Source organism: Rattus norvegicus, chromosome 18, assembly GCF_036323735.1.
Source record: "Rattus norvegicus strain BN/NHsdMcwi chromosome 18, GRCr8, whole genome shotgun sequence".
NCBI classification, from domain to species: Eukaryota; Metazoa; Chordata; class Mammalia; order Rodentia; family Muridae; genus Rattus; species Rattus norvegicus.
This window is the reverse complement of record NC_086036.1, coordinates 2,177,418-2,203,651: the sequence shown is the minus strand read 5'-3', so window position 1 is coordinate 2,203,651 and position 26,234 is coordinate 2,177,418. Positions and strand designations below refer to the sequence as shown.

The window sequence follows — 26,234 nt, the reverse complement described above, 5'->3', positions numbered from 1 at the left end:
AACTCTAGGCCCAATGAGAGACCTTATCTGTGAAAAAAAATTAAAAAGGTAAAAGGGGGCTCAGTGACTAAAAGCACTTGCTATTTCAGAGTATCTAGGTTTGGTTCTCAGTACCCATATGAAGGCTCATAAGTGTCTGTAATTCCAACTCCAGGATTTGACTAGTTATTTCTTTTTCTGAGACAAGATCTCACTATGTAGCCCTGGCTGTCCTGGAGCTTACCTGCCTCAAATGGGCCCCTGACTCCAAGGTGCTGGGGCAAAAGGTATGCGCGCCCATGCACAGCCTCATACCTTGTTTTATGAAAGGAAACAGACATTATTAAAATTACTCTTGGATTTTTAAAAAAGATTTTTAGAACAGTTCTAGGTTTACCAACTTGTTGAGCAAACAGAGCAGTTGCCATACACTGCCTCACATGTAGCTTTTGCTATTAGTAATACCTTGCAATAGTGTGGTATTTTTGGAACTTTTGAAGAATCAAAATTAATATACCAGGGGCCAGTGAGATGGCTAAGTGGGTGTCTTAGGGTTTTACTTTGCTGTAAAGAGACACCATGACTAATGCAACTCTTACAAAGGACATTTAACTGGGACTGGCTTACTGGTTCTGAGGTTCAGTCTATTATTATCATGGTAGGAAGCATGGCAACATTCAGGAAGGTATGGTGCTGGAGGAACAGAGAGTTCTACATCCTGTTTCAAAGGCAAACAGGAGAAGATTTCCAGGCAGCTAGGAGGAGGGTCTCAAAGCCTACCCACACAGTGACACACTTCCTCTAATAAGGCTACACCTCCTCATAGTGCCACTCCCTGGGTCAAGCACATTCAAATACACTTTTACACAAGCCTGACTACCTGAGTTCGATTCCCATGTAAAGGTGGAAGGAGAGAACTATCTCCACTAAGCTATCCTCTGGCCCCAACAGGCTCATATATAGACACAATAACAATCAATCAATCAAATAACTGATAATCTCTTGTGCATAGTGCAAAGGTTGTCTTTGTATTACTCAAATGCTGATTTCCATATCAGCAGAGTTGAGTGCAGGTCGACTTTGTTATTGATATTTTTATGAAGCATCACCTGTCTCAGTGTTTGGTAAACAAATTCTCTATCACTTCTTATTGGTTTAATAAGGAGCTGATGGCTTATAGCAGGGCAGGAGAGGAAAGGCAGAACTTCTAGGCAGAGACAGGAACTGTGAGCAAGAGTCAGAGGAGGGAAACTAACTGTATGACAGAACTTGGATTAGAATAAATGAGTAAGTTATACAAGCTAGTTGAGAAATAGACTAAGCGATAAGGTCTAAGCTTTCATAAATATAGTGTCTGTGTCATTATTTCGGAGCTGGTGGGTTGAGACAGTCTGGTGATATAAGATTTAAAATACTAATAAACTACTATTAGTGGAAGTCTACAGTATGAAGTAGGGTTCATTCTTGAGAGCTATGTGGAAGTTCTGACAGGAGAGCACAGCTACTCATACCCTTAATTGGAATGGTCCTCTCATGTCAGGGCTGTCTGTCTTCATCTATCAGGTATGAACCTTTAAGGACTCATGAAACAATGAGGGAAGGGGACGCCTGCCTACCTAGCCAAGTCAGCCAAATCACTGTCAATCAGTGTGGTGAGATGTCATAGCCAGGCCTTCAGATCCAAGAGGACACTCTTTACTTTATGGTTCTATATAATATACAAGTCATTACAATATCAGTACTAAATAACTTCTCTGTCATATAAATATTTTGTATTCTGCTTACCCATCCAGGTCATGACCCAAAATGTGGCAACCATGGCTATTTTACTGTCTCTATAGCCAGACTTTTTCCTGTGAGTCAGAAAGCTGGAACCGTGCAGTGTCTCACTTTTTAACATCTTTTATTTGATGTGTTTAACAGTCCTTTGTACTTTTTATGTCCAGATAGCTCACTTCATTTTATTTCTGATTATTACACTGTATATACACTTACTGACTTGTTAAACCTATTGACAACCATCACTTGTATGTTTAATTTTTGACAATTATAACTAAATATTCATATGCTGTTTTGTTTTTTTTTTTAAGCACATTCAGACAAATTTCCATTTGAGACAAGGTGCCTTCTTTTTTAAAGATTTAATTTTTTTTTTAAATGTATGAGTATACTGTCACTGTCCTTAGACACACCAGAAGAGGGCACCAGATCCCATTATAGATGGTTGTGAGCACCATGTGGCTGCTGGGCATCCTTCAGGACCCCTGGAAGAGAAGCCAGTGTTCTTAACTGCTGAGCCATCTCTCCGGCCCTTGTTTATAGATTTTTAAAATTTTGTTTCATTTTGTCTTTTAAGACAAGGTTTTCTGTGTAGCTCTGTCTGAACTCATGTTGTAGACTAGGCTGGCCAAACCATCTTCTCCATTTTGTACTCCTGTCAGGAAGCAGTGGGCATTCTTGGTTGTTTTGGATTTTGTTGTTGTTGTTGGCACTTGGTATTGTTGGGTTTTTACATGTTAGCAACTCTATTACTGAGTTTGTATATCCATCACTTTCCCGATTACTCTGAGAGATTACCTGGCAAAAGCAACTCGAGAAAGGAGAGATTGCTTGGGTTAACAGTGAAGGTACAGTCAAATCATAGCTGGAACGTCCTGAAGGTAGAGGCTTGAAGTGGCTGTCACGCGCATCTGGTCAGGAGGTGGACAGAGTGAGTGCTCAGTCAACTGCCTTCTCCTCGTTTCATCCAGGATCCTGGTCCATGGAGTAGCGCCACCCAGTTAAGATAGACTCTCCTACTTGTACCGTTGTCAGAGCATGTTCACAAGCATAGCCAGAGGATAAAACCTCTAAAACCCCTCACGAAAGTCTCCTAGAGGAGTCTGGACACTGTTAAGTTGACCACATTAATATCACATCACAACATTTGTCTAAATCTATCACTGAATATGATGATCTCTAAGTTCTAACCAATTTTTTGTCAGATGACATTTCACTCTTTACAGCCAGATTGTACATATACCAAATTTCTTCATCCATTCATCTGCTAGTTAGCATGTGGCCGATTATGGAACTTCAGCTGTATACAGAGTATTAATCCTCAAACTTTCTTTTTCCATATAAACTTTAATGTCACTTTGTCAAAATCCACAGAATACATTTTGGTGGTATTTTTACTGATAGAATTCATAGATGAAATTAAAAAGAAACCTAAGGCATATTGTCTTTTTACTTATAAGCCTGGAATCTCTCTCAGGAAAGCATTCATTCTGTTTCTATCTTCCTCAGAGACGGTACATAACTGGCATAATTTCTTCTATAAACATCCCATGAAATTCAGCATGAAATCATCTTTTCACATTGCTTTGTTTTTAAAGGCTAATTATTTTAAAGGCAGTGTTTTTGATAGCTATCCAGAGTCCCCAGTTTTCTTTGACGGGAACACCTTTCAGGGAATTAAATCATTTAGGTGGTAAAATAAATAAATAAGATAAACATAAAAGACTCAGGGATAGAACTGTTGGTCATACTGTGTTTTCCTTTTTAAACTAGGCCTCATGTGGTTCGGTGGGCTTGAACTCACCTGCTTCATCATTAGTCTTAGTTTGCGGGTCTGGATTGCACTCACTCACTCCAGTTATCATTATTATTAGTTCTCACGAAAGAAAAGTGAGCTCATCAACTATCATTTTGGTTGTAAATGGGGAAACTATCAGCCGAGGCTCAGGCTACAGCAATTACTTTGGCATTCCACTTCTTTCATGCGTCCCTGCAGCTTCTGAACATCTCCTCTTGCTCTAAAAAGCATTACCAAAGGTTTGAGATATGCTGTGCCATAACATATTAGTGAAATCTAATCTATGTGAAGGGTAACTGTCAATGATAAAAATATAAAGCATATTTTCTAAAATGTCTTTTATTATTAAACCTGCAGTTTCAATTTAGTAAAAAATATGGACCATGAGATATCTACTTATACAGTAATAGAAATAAACACAAAATACAATTAATTAGAGGTTATCCAAAATAAATTCAGGTTAAAAGATGGAACACATGTGCTTTTATTAATTAAACAAAAGATTTAGTTTTCAATTGATTTTCTTTTAGACATTTGACATATCTTTTAAACTAGAATTAGAAAAACCTCTCAAACCTTTACAAACAAGTACATCTCACAACTTTAAAAATAAAATACCCCCAAACTATTCAATGACTGAGTAGTCACAAAACACTGAAAAGGAGAGATACATCATTGCTGGAAAATATCTACTTTTTAAAAATGTTATATATACACACGCAGACACAAATATATTTGTCTTCTGAAGAGAAATAAGCTTTTTAGAAATATGTTATCTATATAGAGAGAAAAGCTGAGTCCTTCCTGTCTGGCTTTCTCTGATCAAGTCTGTTCTATTCGGGTTACTTTCCAAATACACCTTAATCCTGTAAGTGTAGGTGCTAAAACATGCAAGCTTCTTTGACCTTTGGACAGGCTCCTGACATGTGAGCACTCACAAGGAGAGCCTTCTAGATGGGGATGCTTACTTCTTACAGTGAGTTGGAGAGATGTCCTTGTTTCTCAAAGATATGGTAATTTTCTTTCCAATAACAGAATTTTTTGATGTACTGAGATTTGCTTTCAAATGCCTTAAAAATAAAAATTCATTTATATTATTATAAAGACTAGATTCCAAAAAGTCAGTGAAAAACATATTACACCACAGATTTTATTAATGGTAAATGTTTGCATTTATTTTTAAAAGCTTAGTTTTTACTAAGCTTTTTTCTTAAACAAAAGCTAATAAGCAAGAATTATTTTTCCATACAGAAACTTTATCCATAAACAAGACTTAAATTTATTCCAACATTGAAAGCTAAAAAAGAACTGGAAAAATTACAAAGCAAAACATTTGAGTCAGCCTTTTTTCTACCATTTGAAAATACTGTACTTAGAATGGCAGACACATACTGAAGGAGACAGAAAAACATGCATTTAGTCTACAGATCAGCATTAAGAGTGACATGCAATTCATGATTTCCTTTCAATTAATTATTTAACTGAACCACTTAAACAAAGGGTTTGGTTTGGTTTCCACTTGAGGAAGATGATCTGTTTTCTGAATTGATCTTCTTTTCCTACTAGATACAAAGTGTGTGAGCTCTGTCTTCTCTTCAACAGCTGTTTAAGGTGACATGCATATAGAAAGCAAACACCATTTTTCTGGTAACAGTGCCATGGCCTTGAATAATCAGTTTGTAAAAAACAGAATAAAAAAAACAAAAAAAAAACAAGTATCAAGTGCAAATGTAGAATACTTCCCTTAAAGAATTCTGCAAACCCAGCACAGGCAGGTGGCTCCTGCACATGCTTAGCAGTATGACTTGGAACATGCGTGTCATGGCTGGTGCACTGAAGGTTGCCTAATACAAAGTTTTTAAGTGTTGCCAAGTTAATCAAGGCACTGAAGAATTATGCAGATGGAATTTCCAAAATATAGTAACAATTGCTTTAACTGTTAAAAAGCCCTGAGTCAGAACTTTCAATAGCTTCCTGAAACTATACTCAGACAAAATGGCATATTTCATAAAACAATTAGAAAACCACTTTGCTTTTGAAAGAAAGAAGTCATGTTTCTAAAATAAAATCAAGAGAACTATACAGGACAGTCCAAATACTCAGCACTACTCTCCTTCTTAGACAGTTGTAGATATCAATTCAAACCTTTACATTTAGGCACCAAATTAATGTGACAGGTCACTTTTCCTGTACCTATTGCTTAAATTCTCAGAAAAAGAAAATCTAACTTTAACTTCAGGTTGTTTCCTTTTCTCCCACAAATAAGACAAGATGCTAGACGGGGGAAAGAAAAGCAGTATTCTGGTAGAAAAGGAGGTAGAAAATGCCAAGGTAGCAACTTAACTTTATTAACTAGCCACTCCTATTTTTACACTGTAATTTTACCCACTGCTAGCCACTTATCAGCCACTGAAGCTCGGTGCGAAGGATTTCTTTCTCCCTCACTGCAGTAATGCAACACACACCCACAAGACAACATTAAAAAGCTTCCTCATGTTTAGTGTTTAAAGACATACAACTGTAACTATCAATACTGCTATTGAATGTGTGTGTGTGTGTGTGTGTGTGTGTGTGTGTGTGTGTGTAAGTCAAAAGGATATACATGATTATCAAGTAGTATCAGTAAGCATTCCTATTGTAATATTCAAGCAAGCTAAATTAGGTTGCCATTTTGAAAGAAAAATGTATTCTGTGACTTTGACAGGTAGACTCAATGACAACTGACATCTATAACAAGGCACAAATTACTTGTGAAAATCTATTACCTTCCCAATACAGTACAAAACCAAAGCTAACTTATTTCTCATATTTAAAATGTATTTTCCCCCTCTGGCTCAAAACAAAATAATAAACACGTTCAATTAGCATACATGTAAAAAAATAACAGTTATAACAGGGGAAAGATGCCCTTCCTCAATTCTCGGGAACCTGCTGTTTACTTAGGTTTGGATCTTGCAAACACAAATGACTCTACTCAGTAATCTGAGTGTTTGTGTTATAAGTAGTCAGAACCCTATTGCACACTGGGAAGGAAGAAGAGAGCATTTGATGGGTGTAGGATAAAGTTCTACCCTTGTTTCCCAACGAGTTGAGTGGAAGTGACCCTTCTGAACTGCATGTTTAGAAGCAGTCAGGACAACAAACCTTCTCACTGCAATATGTGGTTATCACTGCAATTTAAACAATACAAAAAATGTATCCATGAGTACTTTTTTATATAAATTATTACTATAAACATTTCTGACACTCTGAAAGCAAGTCGTGTTAAAATCTGTTACTTACAAAATGATTGACAAGCCACATGAAGAACTGACCTTATAGACCCCTTTTTATGTTTTAGTTAAATACACCCTCTCCACTAATACCATGGTAGGTCCTACATGATGCTCCTTTCCTCTGTGCTTAGTGTTTGTTTCCTGTTTGCTGCAACCCCAATCCTCAAGCCAGCTCTGCTCCATCCAGCCTTGTCCTAGTTGACAAGTTTAACTAGTCCTCATCCAAAAAGCGTCCAGAATTCAAAATAAACAAAAACCATCCATTAGGCAATACATAACTACCAGGATGTTCCCGTGTGTAAAAATGACCCAGCAAGGTTTCAGTTTTGAACTAGACAAATCTTAAGCAGCATGCATTTTCGACATTCTAAAATAAAATGTTCAGGCTAAAGTCATCAAAAATATAAATTTAAGGGGTTATTTCCAGTTAATTTTATGTTTCAGTAGCCTTCTGGTTAACTTGCCATTATTCAATTACAGATACCTTAAGCATAATTCAGGCAACTAAACTAAACATTTGCCTAGTATAATATTCTTACACTAATATAAAATTATATTCTCTTGAAAACCCTGCTCCCAATAAAATTCCCTATGTGTACAGCACAGGTAAGAATGTTAGACTATATGAACAAGAGCAGCTGTGACAGCACTGCCTGGTAAGTTGTGTGTGTGCTGAGTAAGAAAGCTGACAGTCTTAGTGAATATAGGAGAAGGGTACAGAAAGTGAATCCAATATTGCTCCTGGACAGCTCTCCTGAAACACCAGCTAGGAATGCTAACATGCCTCAGGATCCCATCCTTTTGTTCACAGATGGCTGCAAATACACAACTGCAGCATAAACTCTGAGTGCGCCAAGACACTGACCTTCTTCCCTGCCCTCCCCATTTAGCCCCCAAAGTCCAATACTTTAAAAAATGAATGCATGTCATTGTAAAAATAATTCTAAAGAAAAGTAAGAATTCGTCTGAGGCACAGGAAAAAGAGGTTTGGGTAACAGGAAGGAAAGATGCCCAAGGGGCCAAGTGTTGTGAAGAGACTAGGAGGTAGTAGTTTCAGGGAGTGCGGAGGAAGTCGCTGAGTCGCTGGCATGATTCATGATTCATTCAGTTCCTAGTTTTACTGTCTCCTGTAAACCCAAAACAAATGTACACTAATTTAGATGCCTAAAGATCTGAACAGAAGTGCATCTGTTCATAATATGCATAACATGAACGGCCAAGTGACAAAGAGGAAGCTGTAAGTGCCCAGCATTACAGAGACTGGGAGGCTTCTCTCTCCTAACCTAGTGTGCTCTGCTCTGCACTGAGGAGATGATGGAGCTGGTCAGGAGGTCTATCCCTTGTCAGACATAATTTTTACAGGGTATAGGGATTAGCACTGCAGCTTGGGAGAGAAAGGAGTGAAATGGGTGCAGCTGTGGTGCACAAGTTCTTGGGGCAGCGCGCCGTGTAGCAGCCATCCCTCCCTGCCTGAGGACAAGTGGAAAGAGTTGGGCAGCCTATGGCAAGAGAGAAAGATCCTCGTTTCTGCTCTTTCCAAGTCTGCAAGAAGATAGTTTGTCTCTTTATGTAAACATCATATCAGATGTATCTTTAAAAAAACAAAAAACCTTCGAATTATACTTAGAAAATAGCCTCATTGCTTCCTTACAATATTCCTAATTTGAAACTAATAAGGACTGTACCCTCCAAAATGATTAACAGTTGTTAAATATAGTGGGATCCCCTCCTATAATCCCACAATTGGAAGGCAGAGGCAGGAAGATCATGAGGTTGAGGCCAGCCTGAGCTACACAGTAAGTTCCAGGTCAGCTTGGAATACACAGTGAGACTCTATCTCAAAGACACAAAGGAGAAACAAAGCAGTTACTCAACTCAACACAGACAAAGAACTGCTGAGTCTGCATGGCAGCCAGCAGCTCAGCTCACCGCGAGGCCGGGCCAAGGCACAAAGTACAGCCAGGCTGGACACTGCTCTCCCACATTTAGTTGCTATAGCAAAAAAAGAGGGGAAGAAAAAAAAGGAAAAAAAGAAAAAGAAAAAAACAACCCGATACAAGCTAGCCAGATTCAAACGCAGGGGAAGCTATCCTCAAAGAGCACTATCCTTAAGAGTACATGCTTATACACAGCAAATAATAGACACTATTGTAAATAACGGAGAGATTTTTTACAATAAACTCTTATGCACATATACTTAGGCTAGATACAGAGATTACTCATTGAAAGGAGACAAAATGCTTAGCCCCCTAACCAAGTCAACATGTATTTCCCATGCTTTTCCACATGCCCTGGCACCCTTCTCTAAGTATCTGGCACTAAGCTGTGAGTATAAAGAAAAACTACGTTCTTTATAGTAAAGTTACTATCCAAGAGAACGGAAGCAAGGCTTCTGATGAAGGCAGAATCCCTAACACTGTCAGAATTAATAGACATACAGAAAAGACTGCTGCCTCTAACAATGCACCACCCAGCTGAAGAGCCCTCAGAGGCACAGAAAGGATGGTGTGCACGCATTGATTAGATCAAGCCCAGGTCAGCGGTCACAAGGAAAAATGAAATTACTTTTCACAGATCTTTTCCTATAAATGGCTGAAGCAAACAGTGAGAAGTTAATACAAGAAGTGCAGCTGTGACGACCAGGTAGAGGTGTGCTTGTGTCTTTCTGAGCTAGCCTGCAGTTCTCACTAGAATTTTGCTTAGCCATTTCTTGTCTACTGGTGATTTTGAAATTATTCACTTATTTAAGTTAGTCATTTTTCCTGTTAAGTCTAGAAAATAAGGTAGTCATTATTCTCTCACCCTATATTTCTACTTATTTAAAGATTCAGAATCATTTGGATAATGTCTAAGTGTCTTGAAATACAATCTTTCCTTCAGACGCCTGACTCGGCCAGGAGGTATCTCTACCACACTGTGTCACCAAGCACACATGACACAGTCTGATTTGCCCCACTCACCTTCCGCATGACTTTTTGGAACAGTGTGTCATTTCACCATGCGAAATCATGATAATCATGTGGAATACTGACCTTGTAAGCCAACATCTAAGGTTTAACAAATGTGTACATATTTAAAAAGAAAAATGCAATAGAAAAATGTAAAAGGAGGTCCTTAAAGGATATTCCTCTTCAAAGCCAAAAGCAAATTTTCTATGAGTTACCATGGATTTGATATTCCAAATTCAAGAGGAACACACACACACACACACACACACACACACACACACACACGCTCTCACATTCACTCACTCTGGCAATTTCAAACACTGTTATGTTTTCATTGTAATGGTGGTCCACATATAGTCTAATTACATTCTAAGAAAGAAATTATGAAATTACCAATTAACCCACTAGATTAAACTCCCAACTAGCTTTAGAACTTACAAAGATAGATCTCATGATCACATACTTTAGCTAACAAGACACTCTGTGTTTCTTAATCAGTACAAAAGAATCCTTCGTTCTATTGCCTTGCGACAAATCGGGCATTCACTCATTCGGTCTCCACAGAGCTGGCATGTTCCGTGGCCACAGAGGAAAATCATGTTCTTCAGGCGATCCAAGCACACAGGGCACATTGTCTGAAACACAATGAGAGACTGAGTAAGTGGGAGCCATTTTATACTTTAAGTGTAACATGACAAGTCTTTTCTATCATTAATTTTCTATCCTGATTTTAGTTAATCTACTGCTTTTCAGAAATAAACTCTTCAGGATTTGAGACTAGGCCTTATTGTATTGCCATAGCTAGTGAACTCAGTTTGTAGGCCAGGCTGGTCTGCCTGTCTCTGCCTCCCAAGTACTGGAAGTAAGGTGTGTGCTACAATGCACATCTTGAAAAAACTTAGTTATTTACAAGTTAGTTGTTCAAAAATAGTTATTATAATAAAATGTGATCCCTACAAAACAGATACCAGTTATCATTTAAAAGCAGTATAAAGGTAGCACATAAAACAAATAACAAATATTGGGGGTGGAGACAACACCTCATAGGGCTCCCATGCTCACTGCTCTTGCAAAGGACCTGAGTTTGGTTCCCAGCACTCACATGCCATGCTGGCTCACAGTTCCAGGGTCTCATCTCCACTGGCTTCTGCATATGTGAAATACACTAAACTCTTGCAGCCAAACACATACAACATAAGTGATAATAAACACTAAAAGTAACTATTACACAAAACAAAGAATGCAAATACAAAAAGAACTTGAGCAACAACAGACAAAGCAGCTCCACTGCACGTGAAGCAGACTTGCTACTGCAGGTACCCAGGTGCGTGTCACTGGCGTGGCAAGCAGTGTAGACACGCAGCTGACAGCCCTCGCTAGGACTACACTCCTAGACACAGTACAGCCCCAGTCCACTTGAAAAACGAACTGGCTTACCACGGTTCAAAACATCTTCAAGACATGTCAGCCTGGAACTTCTAGCCCCAGAGTTCTTGCTCTCAAACACTGTGCAGTACTACTCTGTTATCAAGGCTTGGGAAAACATAGGTGCGTGCTTTTAGCCACCCTAGTAGAAAATCATTATTTATTCATAAACATAGCTTACACTAATAAAAATCCATTTTACTCGGCCATGTGGTTGCTGGGAATTAAACTCAGGATCTCTGGAAAAGCTGCCAAGTGGCTCTTAACCATTGAGCATCTCTCCAAGTCCAAAACTGCTTTATTTTGTTAGACTAAGTCAAATATGTACCTATCTACATTAATAATCTTTAATAAATAACAAACTTTCTCTGAGCAAAAGAAGCTGTCAGCAAAGAGACAATCTACAGCCTGTCATGGTGACACATATGCTCCTAGCACTCTGGAAGCTGAAGCAAGAAGATCACATTCAGGATCAGCTCGGTCTACACAACGAATTCCAGGCCATCCATGGTTACAAAGGAACCATGTCTTGTCTAAAATATTAAACAAATTACAGCTAAGGAGCTGATCCACCAGAAAAGCGCTTCTTAGGACAAGCAGTGGACATGAATTCAGATCCCCAACACTTCACAAGGGGCAGCCTATGGCAGCTCATTTCAGTGCTAGGGTGGGAGGATAAATAAATAAATAAAGTGCCTGAAAATGACCACTGGCTTCCTCGTGTGCATTCACACATATATGCATACTCATGAACACACAGACTGCATAACTAATTAATCAGGAGACGACTTACACCAACTACATTATACAGGAGATTAATATATAGAGAATACAAAACTCCAAACATTAAACAAATTTCCAACCAAAATGTGTTAATGAATCAAATAATTCTCAAAAGAAGAAATATATGGCCAAGAAATATCTGAAAAAGTTTTCCTCATCAGAGAAATGTAAATTAAAACTGTTTCCATCTCACTCAAGTGACAACAGCCGTCAGAATCAAGTGCTGGCAAGGCTGTAGGGAAAGAGACCCTGATGAGGGGACACAAACGGCTACCACCTCCACAGAAATTAGCATGAAGATTCTTAAAAACAAAACAAAAACAAGAAACAAAATTAAACAAGCTAAAACCAGAACTGCTGTAAGATCCAGCTATCCCACACCTGGGACTCTACATCAGTATACCAGAGACTTGCACATCCATGTTCACTGTCACACTATTCATAATAAGTGGAACCAGCCTGGATGCCTATCAACAGATAGAAAATGTGGCACATAAAAATGAAATCAACCATAATGAAGAATGAAATCATGATGCTGGCAGGAAACCGGAAGGAGCTGGAAATCACAGTACATGAAACAAGTCAGCCTCAGAAAACCAAATATTCCCATATTTCTCATATGCAGAGTCTGGATTTAAATGTCTACAAATGCCTGTGTGTGTTTATCCATACTGACAAAGCATAAAGAGGAATGTAAGAGGGGAGGGATATATGTGAAGGCAGGTAGCCAAGAGTGCAATGGAACACATGAGACACAAAAGCAGTAAGAAACCCTAAAGTAGGGGAGGGGATAAGGGACAACCAACAAAAGGAAGGTTGACTGGTAGGGATGTGGGGAGGGTTACAAATAAGAGCAAAGAATAACATGTATCTATAAAAATGTCATAATGGAACCCAAAAGTCTGTATGCTAACTTAAAAATTAAAGACAAACAAGGGTCAAAGAAATGATTCAATAGTTATGGTTCCCGAGCAAGTGAGGACCAGGGTTCAGAATCCCAGAACTCATGTGAAAATCCAGGTAAGCACACTGGCCCACTTGCAATGCTGGTGTGCAGGAGGCAGTTAGGGAGTCCCTGGAGCATGCTGGTAGCCACCCTAGCCAGAACAGTGATTTGCAGGTTCAGGAGAACCTTCAGGTTCAGGTTCAACAAGGCAGGCAGAGAGCTACCAAGGAAAACATTTGTCAACCTTGCACATGCATAAATACAAACATGTGCAGACACCACACATGAAACCCATGCAATAGGACAGGGGGGAGGGGAAGACAAACAAAGAGGAAAAAAACACCTTTAAGTCCTTATTTATCTTTACTTAGTCACTATTTAAGAATTATTGCTAAATGCTGATTCTATAGAAAAAATCCAACTCAATATAAAGTTTTCTCTCTTTAGATATGTGTTCAAAGGCTTAGTAAACACATGCATTCAGTTTTAAACTAGTCTTCCTATTTTCCTCTGGTCATGAATTATCGTGAACCAACTGCTATTGCCATGGTTCTCAACCTGTGGGTCACGACCCCTCTGACGTATTAAAGTATATACAGATAGAAATGTACACAAGTCAGAGAAGTCCACAATATGACCACACTCTTGTACCAGGCCTTCTGCTTCCTAATAGCAGAGAAAATCACTGCCCAGCCTGTACACGCTGATGTCCACCAGGCCTGTAGCTGTAAGCAGCATCTTGTGTAGGTAACGACGACAGCGTCTAAGTGCACTGAGCAGGCCAGCCTTGGCAGCAGCCTCTCCTAGCAGCAGTGCAGGAAGGAGCACTGCTGCTGCCCACTCTGCTTCAACCTGTCCCAAGAGTCTTCACGGCTGTCAAATGTTCAAAAGGTGCCTCACTGCGCTTCTCAGGGTTTGTCCAACCATGTCTGCTGCTATCTGGGTTCCATGTTTTGGAAGATGTCTGACTCCACCTCAAGGTCAGACACTAGTCATTGCTCCGTGTGAACACTAAAAGTGACCTGCTATGGCAAACCGTGCCTAGAGACAAGGTCACTGGACCGGCAGATGATCACCAAATGAGCGTCACTTGGGTGAGTAGGAGTCACTTGGGTGCTGGGATGCAATCATTACCTGCTCCTTAATGTCCTGAAGCTGCTGCTGCAGCTTCTGCACGTCTGCATTGACATTTGTGTTGTCTTTGTCCTTCTGCAGCACTGGGATATTCCCACTCGCTAGAACAGAATTTAAGAAAAACCTTCTTAGTTATTACTGTTTTGACATAATGCCATATTTCTAAACTTTTAATTATTAAAAAAACAAAAAATGATTGGTAGAATGCCTTCACGCCACGGGTTGTATAAACTTAACAACAGAAGAAAGGCATAGAAGAGGCTAACGTTTAGGGCCTTCTTCAAAACTGCATTCCATTCGGAGAGAAAAGAAACAGTAGTGACATCTACATAACCGTCACTTACATCTTAAAGAGAAAAAAGTTTGGGGGCTAGGGAGGGTTGCTTGGTGGCTGAATGTTCACAATGTTCTTATGGAGAGCCGGAGTTCAGCTCTCGGCAGCCAAGTCACAGGACTTACAATCAGCTCAGTAACTGCAGCTCCGGGGCCTTCAATGCCTCCTGAGTTAATAAGCACCTGTACATACGTTTCCGCGCGTTTATAAGCACCTGAACATACGTTTCCGCATATATAATTTTTTAAAAAGAAATAGAGGAATCCAGACATGGTAATGAATGATTACAGCTGCACACTCACAAGACTAAAGACAGGAGTATTGCCATTAGGTCAAGGTCAGTCTGGACTACATAGAAAGACCTTATCCCCCCCCCCCCCCCAAAAAAAAAAAAAAAACACAAAGGCAGAGGTAGGAAGAGAGAGAGGTTTGAAGCAAAAGAGAACTTCTAAGTTTTGAAGGGTTCTACTCGCTTCCTCTGGCAAGTTCAAAACATGCACTCCTTTTTCTCTGCTCATTGGCCACTAGAATCATAACAAAATAACTACTAAAGGAGTGTTAATCTGTCTCCTGATAACTTTAAAAAAATGCATATTCCTTTCTAGACAAAGTTCACATTGCCCAGACTAGCCTTGAACACACGATGTAGCCCAGGCTGGCCATAAACTCCTGATCTTATTCTACTTCCAAAGTGTTCAGATTACAGGTAGCACCCACCATACTAGGATGGGGATGGGAATAATGATGACGACATCAATGGTCATTTAGACAGAGTCTTACTATGTAAATGACTGGCCTAAAACTCACTACACAGAATATGCTGGCCTTAAATTTAGAGATCTGCCTGCCTCTGTCTCTCAGGTGCTAGAAACAAAAGCATGTGCCAAAGAAGATGCAGAGACCCACAGTCAAACATTACGCAGGGCTCAAGGAACCCCATACAAGAACACTCACAGGATCAACTAAGCAGGGCTCACAGGGGCTCACAGAGACTGAAGTGACAATCACAGAGCCTGTATGGGTCTGAGATAGGCCCTCTGCATTTATGTTATGGTTGTGTAGCTCTGTGTTCTCATTGAATCCCAACAGTAGGAGTGGGCTGTATCTCTGATTCTTTGGCTAACTCTTGGGACCCTTTTCTTCCTACTGGGTTGCCTCATCCAGCCTTGATAGGAGGGTTTGTGCCTAGTCTTATTCAACTTGTTATGCCACATTTGGTTGATGTCCCTTGGAGGGCAACTCTTTTCTTAAAGGAAATGGAGGACGAGTGGATGGAGGGAAAGGAGTATTCTCTACAGTGGGATGGCAGGCACAACCACTCAAGCCTGACCCTCCTTTCTTTATGCCAAGATTTCCTTATCGTTAAAAATCCGGTCTGAAAAGTTCAGAAAGCTGTAAATATGAGCGCTTTGATTTTATCTGCCCTGCTCTGAACATCCTTGACTTTTTATTCTAGCTAATACCCATGCCTCAGAATTTTATTCTTCTCTCTTTATGAAAAAGGCAAAAGGCAGGAGCTTTGGGCAGAGGTGTATGTAGCAATGTTCTTCCTCATCTATTTACCAAACATGTTTAAAAAACCAAGAATCCAGTAAATCCTTAGGTACCTGTACCTAGGGACTGAATCAGGATGTCAGGATCACGTGGTGTGTTCTCTACCTGCTGAGTCAGCTCTCTCTCTCACTGTGGTGGCTTGAATAGGAATGGCTCCCATAGGCTCATGGGTTTGGACGCTGGTCATCAGGGACTGGCACTACCTGACAGGGAATAGGAGATGTGGCCTTGTGGGCACAGAGTGTTACTGGGGGAGGCTTGTGGTTCCAGAAGCCCAGCCCATCCCAGAGCTGCTTCCTGCTCCCTGTAAACCCAGACAGTGCTCTCCACTACTTCTTCAGCATCAAGCCTGCCCTGCAGCACGTCCCACTAGGATGATGACAATGAACTAACATGAAACTGTAAGCAAGCCCCAATTAAATGGCTTCCTTTACAGGACTTGTTGTGGTGATAGTGTCTCTTCACAGCAATATAACACTGCCTAAGACACTGACCCAAAAGGAAAAAATGTTTAAACACTTTATGACTGAAAAAGTAGGAGGCAGGGCTTAGGAATAAAAGCCAACAGGTTACTGCTCACTAAGCATGAGCAATGACTTCATTTTGCCAGCACAATGAAATAAAAGGAAACAATGTGAAAGTTAATTATTTTCATCTCTCTGATTGTCTGTGTTACAATTCAGCTTACTCTGTCCCTAATAATTACTATCCAAGGTAATACATGCAAATTAGATGATCTTGCAATCCTGCTATGTAAAGGGACCAAGTTAATACATTTGTAAACTGAAAAAAAAATTAAATTGGAATTCTGTGCCCCATTTCCAAATATACTAAATTCGTCTGGTACACAGCTCATTGGTATAATATATGCTGAATTAATCTGACTCCCAGAAATAGATGTATAAACACAGCCACTAAATTTCATCTTTAAAACAAAAAGCAAATATTCTTTAAGTAAGAATATAATGTTCTTCATATTGCAAAGCCTCAGAAGTGTAATGTTAAGCTGGCAAGATTGGCTCAATGGTAAAAAAGCTTGGCTCTTGCCCAATAAACCTAGATCCCCAGAACCCAAGTTAAGGATGAGGGAGAGAACCAATTCCAGAGTTGTACTCTGATTTCCATTTACACACACACACACACACACACTTTAAAAGTCTATAAGCATACTACAAACTAAATAAAAATTTAATTTTACATTTCTTATAACTAACAATAGCACCCAAAAAAATCATCCCTACTCCTCTTGTCAATAGACCTCACCACCTATCTTAGGTTGAACAAGGCCACAGCATACTATAATGGAAGGATATACCCAAAAAGAAAGCAAACTAAGAACCCCTCAACAGAGGACACTCACAGATATCATCAGAGGGCTCTTCCGAGCTCTTGCCACCGCAGCATGTGATGAAAGGCACCCTCCGCTCAACCACTGCCCGGCACTGCACACACTTTTTCATCAGGCTAGCACAGTCTGAAAATGAGAACACTTCTTTAGCTTCAGCTTAAGAACAGTTGCCTTTCTCCGCTGTATTTCTATAAATTAACCACATACTGAAGCAAACATTAAAGAAACATACAAGATCCTAGCAACAACAAGTTATAAAATAATATCCTACCTTAATATCATGTTATTAACCTAAGAATGGGAACTGTCCACTGGAACAAAGAACCTTTTAGGAAAACATTTCCTAATGAACTGAATAGTAAATTTTTTTCAAATAAATATTTCCAAATCATAAAATTTAGCTGGCAATGGTGGTATACAAATTATAATCCTGTTTTAAGGTCCATAAAAAAAAATAAACAAGCAAAAGAAAAAAAAAGATCTTAGAAAAGGCTTAGACAATGGAGAGAAATACTGTTGACACATTCAGTTAATGTTGGACCTGTGAGTGCTGTACGCAGATGTGCACATCTGAGAGGAGGAACCTACAGCGGTCACTGCACGCACTGTAAGCATGTGCACTTGCTATTTCCCATCAGTCTGAAGCTCTGGGGCTGTTGATATAGCCTTGCCCATTTAACATGACGTATTCACTTGGCCCTTCATTCTCTCAGGGATTCCTCTGCCTCCCTAAAATATGACGACCGAATGTTAATTTCCTAGAAACATTTTCTATAATACATGGTTTATTCTTCCCTTCCCTGGGGTTCCCTTCTGTTACCTGAAGCACTACTTCAGAGTAACTAGGAAAATGTTTCCATAAAACCTTCTTTTTCATGAGAAATTTTCAAAAACTGTAGTTTAGTAGCCTTTCTCACTATAGAAAAGAAACACTGCAGCTGGAGAGAGGGCTTAGGGGTGGTTAAGAACACTAGCTGCTCTTCCTGAAAATCCAGATTCAGTTCCCACATGGCAGCTCATCAGCAATTCCAGTCGGGGCAAGCTAGCACCCTCTCCTGGCCTCCTAAGGCACTGCATGTACAGTGCACAGACATACATTCAGGCAAAACATACACATAGAATACAAATTTAAAAATCTCTTAAAGAAAGAAAAATATCTAGGCACAATATAAATTATTGAATATTCATATCATCTTACATTTGAACTTGTTAATTATAAAATAAGAAATAGTAAGTTAACATGTTCTTTTTTATCAGCATTTACCACGTAAGTATGCTTCATTTCAAACTTTATTAAGCCATGGAATCGTGGATGTGGACAGGGTGCTATACACATCTAATGACAACACACTGGGTAGAGAATTATTATCCAGTCTGACATCGAAACATGAACATAGACCAGTCCCACGCTTGGTGATGCAATATGCAGTTACATGTAGCCCAGTCTAACCTTGGGCACTAACAAATCTAGTCTGAGATTTGTCTTTAGTCTGGGGGATTAATGTATTATATACTAAACAAACATACCACCAAAACCACATGGACGTCCTATAACTGTTTGATTATATATTTCTAAACAATGGAATTTTCTAAATAAATAAATAATTAGCCTCTTCAAAAGGGTTGTAACACTCTTCCTTTGAATGGTCAAGGTACTTTATACTCTTCAAGACTCCAACGCTCTGCTAACATCACTGTAGCATTGGTTCTGAACTAAACACTTCAGCATATACTCATTATGAGAGGACTGTTTGCCTCAGCCATAAGTAAGTGGTCAATAGCATGCTTAGAAGCTGGGCAGCAGGGGGCACACAGGCAATTCCTGTACTTGGGAGGCAGAAGTGGAAAGATCAAAAGTTCAAGGTTAGCCTGGGCTACATGTAAGACCCTTTCCAAAAACCCAAACAAACACAAAGTTTCGGGCTGCGGATGTAGCTCTGCAGCATTACACTTACTCAACGTGCAAGAGACCACAGGAGTGGTCCCAAGAACCATAACTAAACAGGAAAACGTGGAAAACTCACCTAACTATGATTGTGCTGAAGATTGAATTATGATACATTTAAAAAGAGAGTAAAATGTCTAGTTCAGAGTTAAAAGTTCGAAGTTAGCTAGTACACTACAAAGTGAGAATCTTGTAAAAGTTTTGGAAATCCTTGGGGAAAAATAAAATATTAAGGCTCAAGGGACTGTGTACTTAACTATCTTTCAAATCTCACACAGGCATTACTTGGTCTACAGTAGGAAGGAGTCAACAAGTCACTGCCCCAAAGCCTGTCCACGTGAATAAGCTTCTATTAAAACCCAGACAGTTACATCGCTCCTATGGTCACTTCCGGACTGCAGTGGCGATGCTGGGCAGTTGGGAGAGGTGAGTGACCACTGCAAAGTCATGTGGTCTACAAAGCCAAGGGACATTGTTTGTTCTCAGACAGAAAAATGTTTGCTAACCTCTGGTCTACAAAAGTTTGCTAAAGAGAGGGTATGTCTTTCATGTTGTTGTGACGGCTGATGACAGCCTTTACACCTACCTCAGTAAATAGAAACAATTACTTGAGTTAGACTGTCAACAGTACAAATCCTTAACCCTATGTTTAGTTTTCTATCAGAATGAAAAAAATTAAAACAAAAATAAAAACAAAACACCAGTATTCCTGGGACCTATAAAACAGTTCAATGGGTAAGACATTTGTGATCAAGTTTGACCATCTGAGTTTGAGCCCCAGAACCTACAGGGAAGAAGAGAGAACCAGCTCCCTCCAGTGTCCTCAGATTCCCCTACACACATGTTAGTTACAGACCCATAGGTACATGTATAACCCACAGACATACACAAAAATAAATATAAATCATATATATAAATATAAATAAATATAAAATAAAATTTAACATTTAAAGGGCATCTCTACCAATAAGGCAATGTAATTTGCATACTATTCTACTTATATTAAAAACCAATACTTCCTGACTAACGTATTTTGTAATATGAAATACCATTTAAACAAAGTATTAAAACTTTTTGAGATCTTTTACTGATAAGTAAAACAAAACAAACAAAAGCCAACAAAAGAAAGAGAATTTAAAATATTGTAAGATATTAGAGGGATATAAAAAGTCAAAGCCTTCAAAATAAATGTCCTTCGGCTGGACAGATAGCTCAGCAGTTAAGAGCACTGACTGTTTTTTCAGAGGTCCTGAGTTCAATTCCCAGCAACCATATGGTGGCTCACAACCATCTGTAATGGGATCCGATGCCCTCTTCTATCTGAAGACAGCTACAATGCACTTATATATAATAAATAAATAAAATCCTTTTTTTTTTTTAGGTAAATGTCCTTAAGGGAGACTTTAAAGCAGTTTCTCAACCTGTGGCTTATGACCCCCTTGGGGGTCGAACAACCCTTTCACAGGGTTACATCAGATATCCTGTACATCATATTGTAATAAAAGACACATTGTGATTCTTAACAATAGTAGATCACAGTTATGAAGAGGTAGCAAAAATAATTTTATGGTTGGGGTCATCACAACATGGGGAACTGTATTACAGGGTCACACAGCATTAGGAAATTTGAGGACCACTATTTAAAGCATCTCAAAAGCTTCAATATTGTCTTCCCAAAGAAAAGACTTATTAAATTTCCCCTAACCTAATATTAACATAACAAGATTAGAGCTGAGGAATTGGGCAGGGACACAGGGAAAGCAACATGAAGGTGAAGACATGAAGGTGCTCTAGCACACACCAACCACTGCTACATGCAAAAGGAGGGACTCAATGTTGTAACTGCTGTGGAAGTCTCTACTGTGTGTGTCCGGGGACTGGGGGAGGAGATCCTTTTGTGGTAGCACAAAATAAATTAACAATTCAAAAATAAATAAGTAAATAACACACCAATAAAAGCCAAAATTAATTTAAAGAGTCCAATCTGACAGAACATAGAATTTCAGTGGTCAAATTATTCAGTATACTCTGTTGCTCAAAAAAAGACCAAAAAGGTACTAAATGCTTGTCCAGCTTTTCTGCAGATGGGTTAGCCAATAAACAAACATCGGAGATGCAGTCCTTCACTGTTGTTGCTATGATAACACTGGGCAGGTTCCCAATAGGCTACTTACTCTCACAAGCACACATGTGCCCACAAGGTTGAAAGAGAACGGCTGCTTTCTTGTCAGAACACACCACACATTCTTCAATCTACAGTGAGAAAAGGCAGAGTGAACAACTGCAGAGAAATCATGTCACCCCAGCAGCTTACATGGCCGTGTCTTTCCCCACTCCAGAACCTGACATGAAGAGCTGTGTAGAGAGATGCCACTGCAGCTGAGGTCAGGGACAAGGAGCTAAATGTTAGTTTCCTTTTTTTCAAAAACTTTAAGGAAATTTTAATAAAATACTAAATATTAAATATTAAAGCAAATGGCTGTGAGGACACCAAACAACAAAATCCTACCCAGATCAGTCAAACTGCTGGGCTTAACTTTAACAGAGGGTGTCTGTGTTGCCTCCATCAAGGCAATTCTTCATAAAAACCCCTTCTAGGATCTGGCCAATCCCCATGCTTCCTAGAGCCCAAAGCATTAGGTCATCCCTCACCCATCCTGTTTCTAAGTCTATAAGTCTTCCACAACCGACTTACAATTTCGATTTGACCTCATCTACAATGTGTACAATTTGTGTACTATAACAAACCCTTTTCCTTCTAGCTCATACCACTGCCTTAGATTCACGCTTGTTTTCCAAACAGGCTACCTTACTTCAGCACAGTCACGCTTAACTACCTTTGACTTATTAGTACTGTTATCCAGAAATGACCATCTCTCACTATAACACCATCCAAGCACTGAAACACTGTGCTCTTGCTTGCTTTCATGTACCTGTGCTCTCCCAGCCTATGACTCAGAATTGTACATGGAGTTTGCACTCCTGGCAAACTAGTTTAGTAGAGTAAAACCGTGTTGGTCTCTGATATTCTTGAACTAAAAAACCACCACCAATACTAATAAATTACCTACTAATATTTGTAAGAGTTTGAAATAATAGAGCAAATTGATCTAATAATGACGTGTCTATCCTTCCTCCTATTTAAAAGAAAAGACTTTCTAAGCACAAATATTCCCCTTCTGGATTATTTTCTCAGGTTACACTCCCACCGTGGAACAACTGAATCAAAGCATTTTGTGACTCTGAGCAGATGATGTCCTCCCAGCATGTAGTGACGTTACTTAACAAAGTGATCACTTCCCACTTTGATTGCTAGCACTTACAATGAACAAACTTTTACTTCCTAATTCAACAAAAAGTATATATTAATTTGTAATGTATTTAAACTAACCTAATTACTGAAAAATCCAAATGATTCCTCTTAAAAACACCCTTTCCACTAAATATGAGTTTTAGGATTTTTCTTCCATGAAACTGTTGATTCCCCTTTAAATACTTGGGGTCACTATTTCCTCATGGTCAAAAACAGCTAGTAACCCAGAAAATCTGTTGATTGCTTAGACATGTCTGTTTTTTTAAATTTCCACAGATTTTAAAACTTCGTAGTAATATAAAGCAGAATTCAATGTGTCTAAATTGTAAAAGACTCTGAAAGAATGTATCTAAATCGTAAAAGGCTCTGAAAGAAAAACAGGTGACTAATTTTTTTAAGTATTATACTTTAGATATAAAAAGGAAATGTAAACTAAAAAGAAAGACTTAAAAACTATGTATGGCCTTTAAATTCTGATAACAAACGTCACAAGGAACATTAGTAAGAATAGACTAGAAATCAATTCAGAAACTCTGAACTAATAATCTCTTTAAATATATAAATTATGTATTATGATATTTAACCTATTTGTAAGAGCACAGTAAAATACCTATCAGAGAGGAGAGCATTACGTCTTACAGAACTCCACAATACACCACAACAGCAAAATACTGGCCAGTTTATTACCTTCGTCCTGGACTGAACCTGTTCTTTACAAATGAGGCATTTCTTGACACGAGGAGAACACAAAGAACACGTCGCAATGTGTCCACATGGACCAAAAAGAGTGTCTCTCTTCATGTCTGAGCACACCATACACTCCTCTAAGGTTTCAGAATCATTGCTAATCATAGAAGGACTCCGAGAACCCACTTGGCCACTAAGAAAACAAAATATTTCAAATCAGGTCCATCCAAATATTCTAAACAAATATGTTAATTTTTTAACATCCAGAGTGTTACCAGCACACATAAAACCAGATTATATTAAAAATCAAATGTCAACGTTATTTAAAACTTTTTCTATTTTTTAAATTTATAATTGCTTATTTCATCTTTATTGCTCAAAAGCATAGACCAAAAAGGTTCATTTTCCTATTTATAACCTCTCTGCACATTCACATTCTTCTGGTGCCAGTCAATCTCTAAATTAAGACTCAATGAAAAAAAGTGAACTTACAATAAAAAGCTAAAAACACTAGCAAAAGGTAATTTAATGAGCTGGTTGTAGGGGTGCATGCTTTTAATCCCAGCATTCAAGAAGCAGAGACAGGTGGGTCTCTGTGAGTTCAAGAACAGCCTGGCCTACACAGTGAGTTTAATAAGTCAGAGCAACATAGTGAGTCTTTGTCTCAAAATAAACAAAAAAACAAATGTAAGTGAAATGTTCTATCTACACGACACAGCAGAGGCTGCCAGAGGAATGGAACAAAAATCTCAAGTAGCACTATATTACTATATTAATGATATATTAATAAATCACCAGGGACTGGAGCGATGGCTCAGTGGTTAAAAGCACTCACTGCTCTTCCAGAGGTCCTGAGTTCAATTTCCAGCAGCCACATTGTGGCTCATAACCATCTGTAATTGGGATCAGATGCCCTCTTCTGGGTGTCTGAAGACAGCAACAGTGTGCTTATACACATAGAATAAACAAACACCACCAGAGTTCAAAAAGGGTGAAAAACTGTAAAGAAGACACTTTAGCTGCTATTCTGACATTCCACTGAATGTGCTGTTCAGAAGGCTAAAATTATACTTCAGAAAGGTAGACTACAGTTCATAAATATGTAGAAGCAGGCAGGAAATACATGTGTGTATAACTAATATAGCTATGAAAAATTAATACAGGTTTTAGGAACTTATGAATGCACATAAAGGTTCTATAGTAATGCCCCACTGCTCAAAGTTATTATTGTAGTAATGAGAGTGTTTTGTATCTATTTATAAATATATTCTGTATTCCTATATCAGAATGTTAAGTTCCTTAAAGATATAATTATATATATATTTATATATATATATAATTTAAATATATACATTAAAATACTTAAAGTTGGGGTACCAAGCTAGCTTAGGTTCCCACTTAAGTTACTTATATTAAAAGAGAGATAAAAAGACATCTCAGTGGTTAAGAGAATGTACTGTGCTTCAGAGGACACAGCTCCAGGGGGATCTGAAACCTCCTGTCTTGACAGACACAAAATTAAAAATAACTAAAATGAATCTTTAAAATAAATCCTCAATATATTTTCTTTAACACACACATACTCCTCTGTCTTTTCATTATCAATACTCTCTCTCTCTCTCTCTCTCTCTCTCTCTCTCTCTCTCTCTCTCTCACACACACACACACACACACACACACACACTCTTACTTTTTTTTTTTCCTTTTTCTTTTTTTCGGAGCTGGGGACCGAACCCAGGGCCTTGCGCTTGCTAGGCAAGTGCTCTACCACTGAGCTAAATCCCCAACCCCTTCATCTTACTTTTACCCATCACAAGTTCTGTTCATGAAATCCAAAGTAATGTCATTTCATCATTACATATACTTTGTTCTTGTTCTTGTTTATTTTTGTTTCTCTGTGTACTCCTGTGTGCCCTAAAACTCACTCTGTAGACCTGTCTGGCCTCTTTCTCAGAGACCCACCTGCCTCTGCCTCCAGATTGCTGGGATTAGGAGTGTGTGTCACCACTGTCCAGTGGTTACAGATACATTTTAAAAGAAGTGAGAAAGGACTGGAGAGATGGCTCAGCAGTTAAGTGCACTGGCTGCTCTTTCAGAGGTCCCAAGTTCAGTTCCCAGCAACCACATGGTGGCTCACAACCACCTGTAAAGGGATCTGATGTGTGTCTAAAGATAGCAACAGAACTCACATATATAAAATATTTTTTAAAAAAGGAGTGACGGGGTTGGGGATTTAGCTCAGTGGTAAAGCGCTTGCCTAGCAAGCGCAAGGCCCTGGATTCGGTCCCCAGCTCAAAAAAAAAGAAAAAAGAAAAAAAAAAAAAGAAAAAGAAAAAGAAAAAAAGGAGTGACATGATCTAAAAGAAAAGGTTGAGAAAATACAAAAGGGGAAAGCTACCAATATTATCGCTAATAAGAGATATAAAGGTCAAAAGAGATGTGTACTTTTTGTGTGCCTACTCAGTTAAAAAAATGTATACCAGAAGTTTTCACTAAAATTACTGACATTTCACATAGGAATGTGTGAAGTGATCATCTTTAGGGAAAATGCCCAATCAACCTGGCAGCTCTTTTCTTCATTCTTTTAACCCTTTACTGCTAGTAACTGTCTTCAAGGTCTTGGTGCAAGGTGCTAAAAGTATTACAAATTTTCCATGATACTCACTCTGTTCATAGAGAGTAAACTATCTGTTGCAGAAAAATATTCTAACATTAGTCAGAGCTCCTTTTTTTAACTCGTAAGGCTTTTTCTTATAGTTCAGAGAGTATGCAGGCTCCCTAGAAGATCAAGCTAGTGTAGAGAAATTCCTTAGGCTTACCCGTAGGGTAATATACATAAGTGGGAACTGTAACATGAAATGAGGCATACTACATAGAGGAATGGTTTCCAAGGATGAAAGTGGACACACAGAAGTCTAAGAACTTCAAGGATCAAGATTCCTGCTAGCCCCACGTCCTCCCCGAGGAAGTTACACAGCAGCTCGGG

General features: G+C 38.9%; 1 protein-coding gene across 2 annotated transcripts in view; it reads right to left on the bottom strand.

Moving 5' to 3' along the window:
* Positions 1-3,877: 3,877 nt before the first annotated feature.
* The window catches only part of Mib1 (MIB E3 ubiquitin protein ligase 1), a 124,466-nt gene continuing 102,109 nt past the window's right edge, over positions 3,878-26,234 (bottom strand). The window contains exons 17-22 of one of the 2 annotated variants that reach the window (XM_039096931.2): positions 23,249-23,441; positions 21,423-21,501; positions 17,316-17,429; positions 14,068-14,168; positions 10,243-10,414; positions 3,878-4,626 (exon numbers count right to left, since the gene is read on the bottom strand). In XM_039096931.2, coding sequence (XP_038952859.1) covers positions 10,274-10,414; positions 14,068-14,168; positions 17,316-17,429; positions 21,423-21,501; positions 23,249-23,441 — 628 coding nt within the window. In that variant the 3' untranslated portion in view covers positions 3,878-4,626; positions 10,243-10,273. Of the gene's footprint in view, positions 4,627-10,176; positions 10,415-14,067; positions 14,169-17,315; positions 17,430-21,422; positions 21,502-23,248; positions 23,442-26,234 lie in introns of those variants that run through there. The other variant, NM_001107405.2, reaches the window with a different exon arrangement.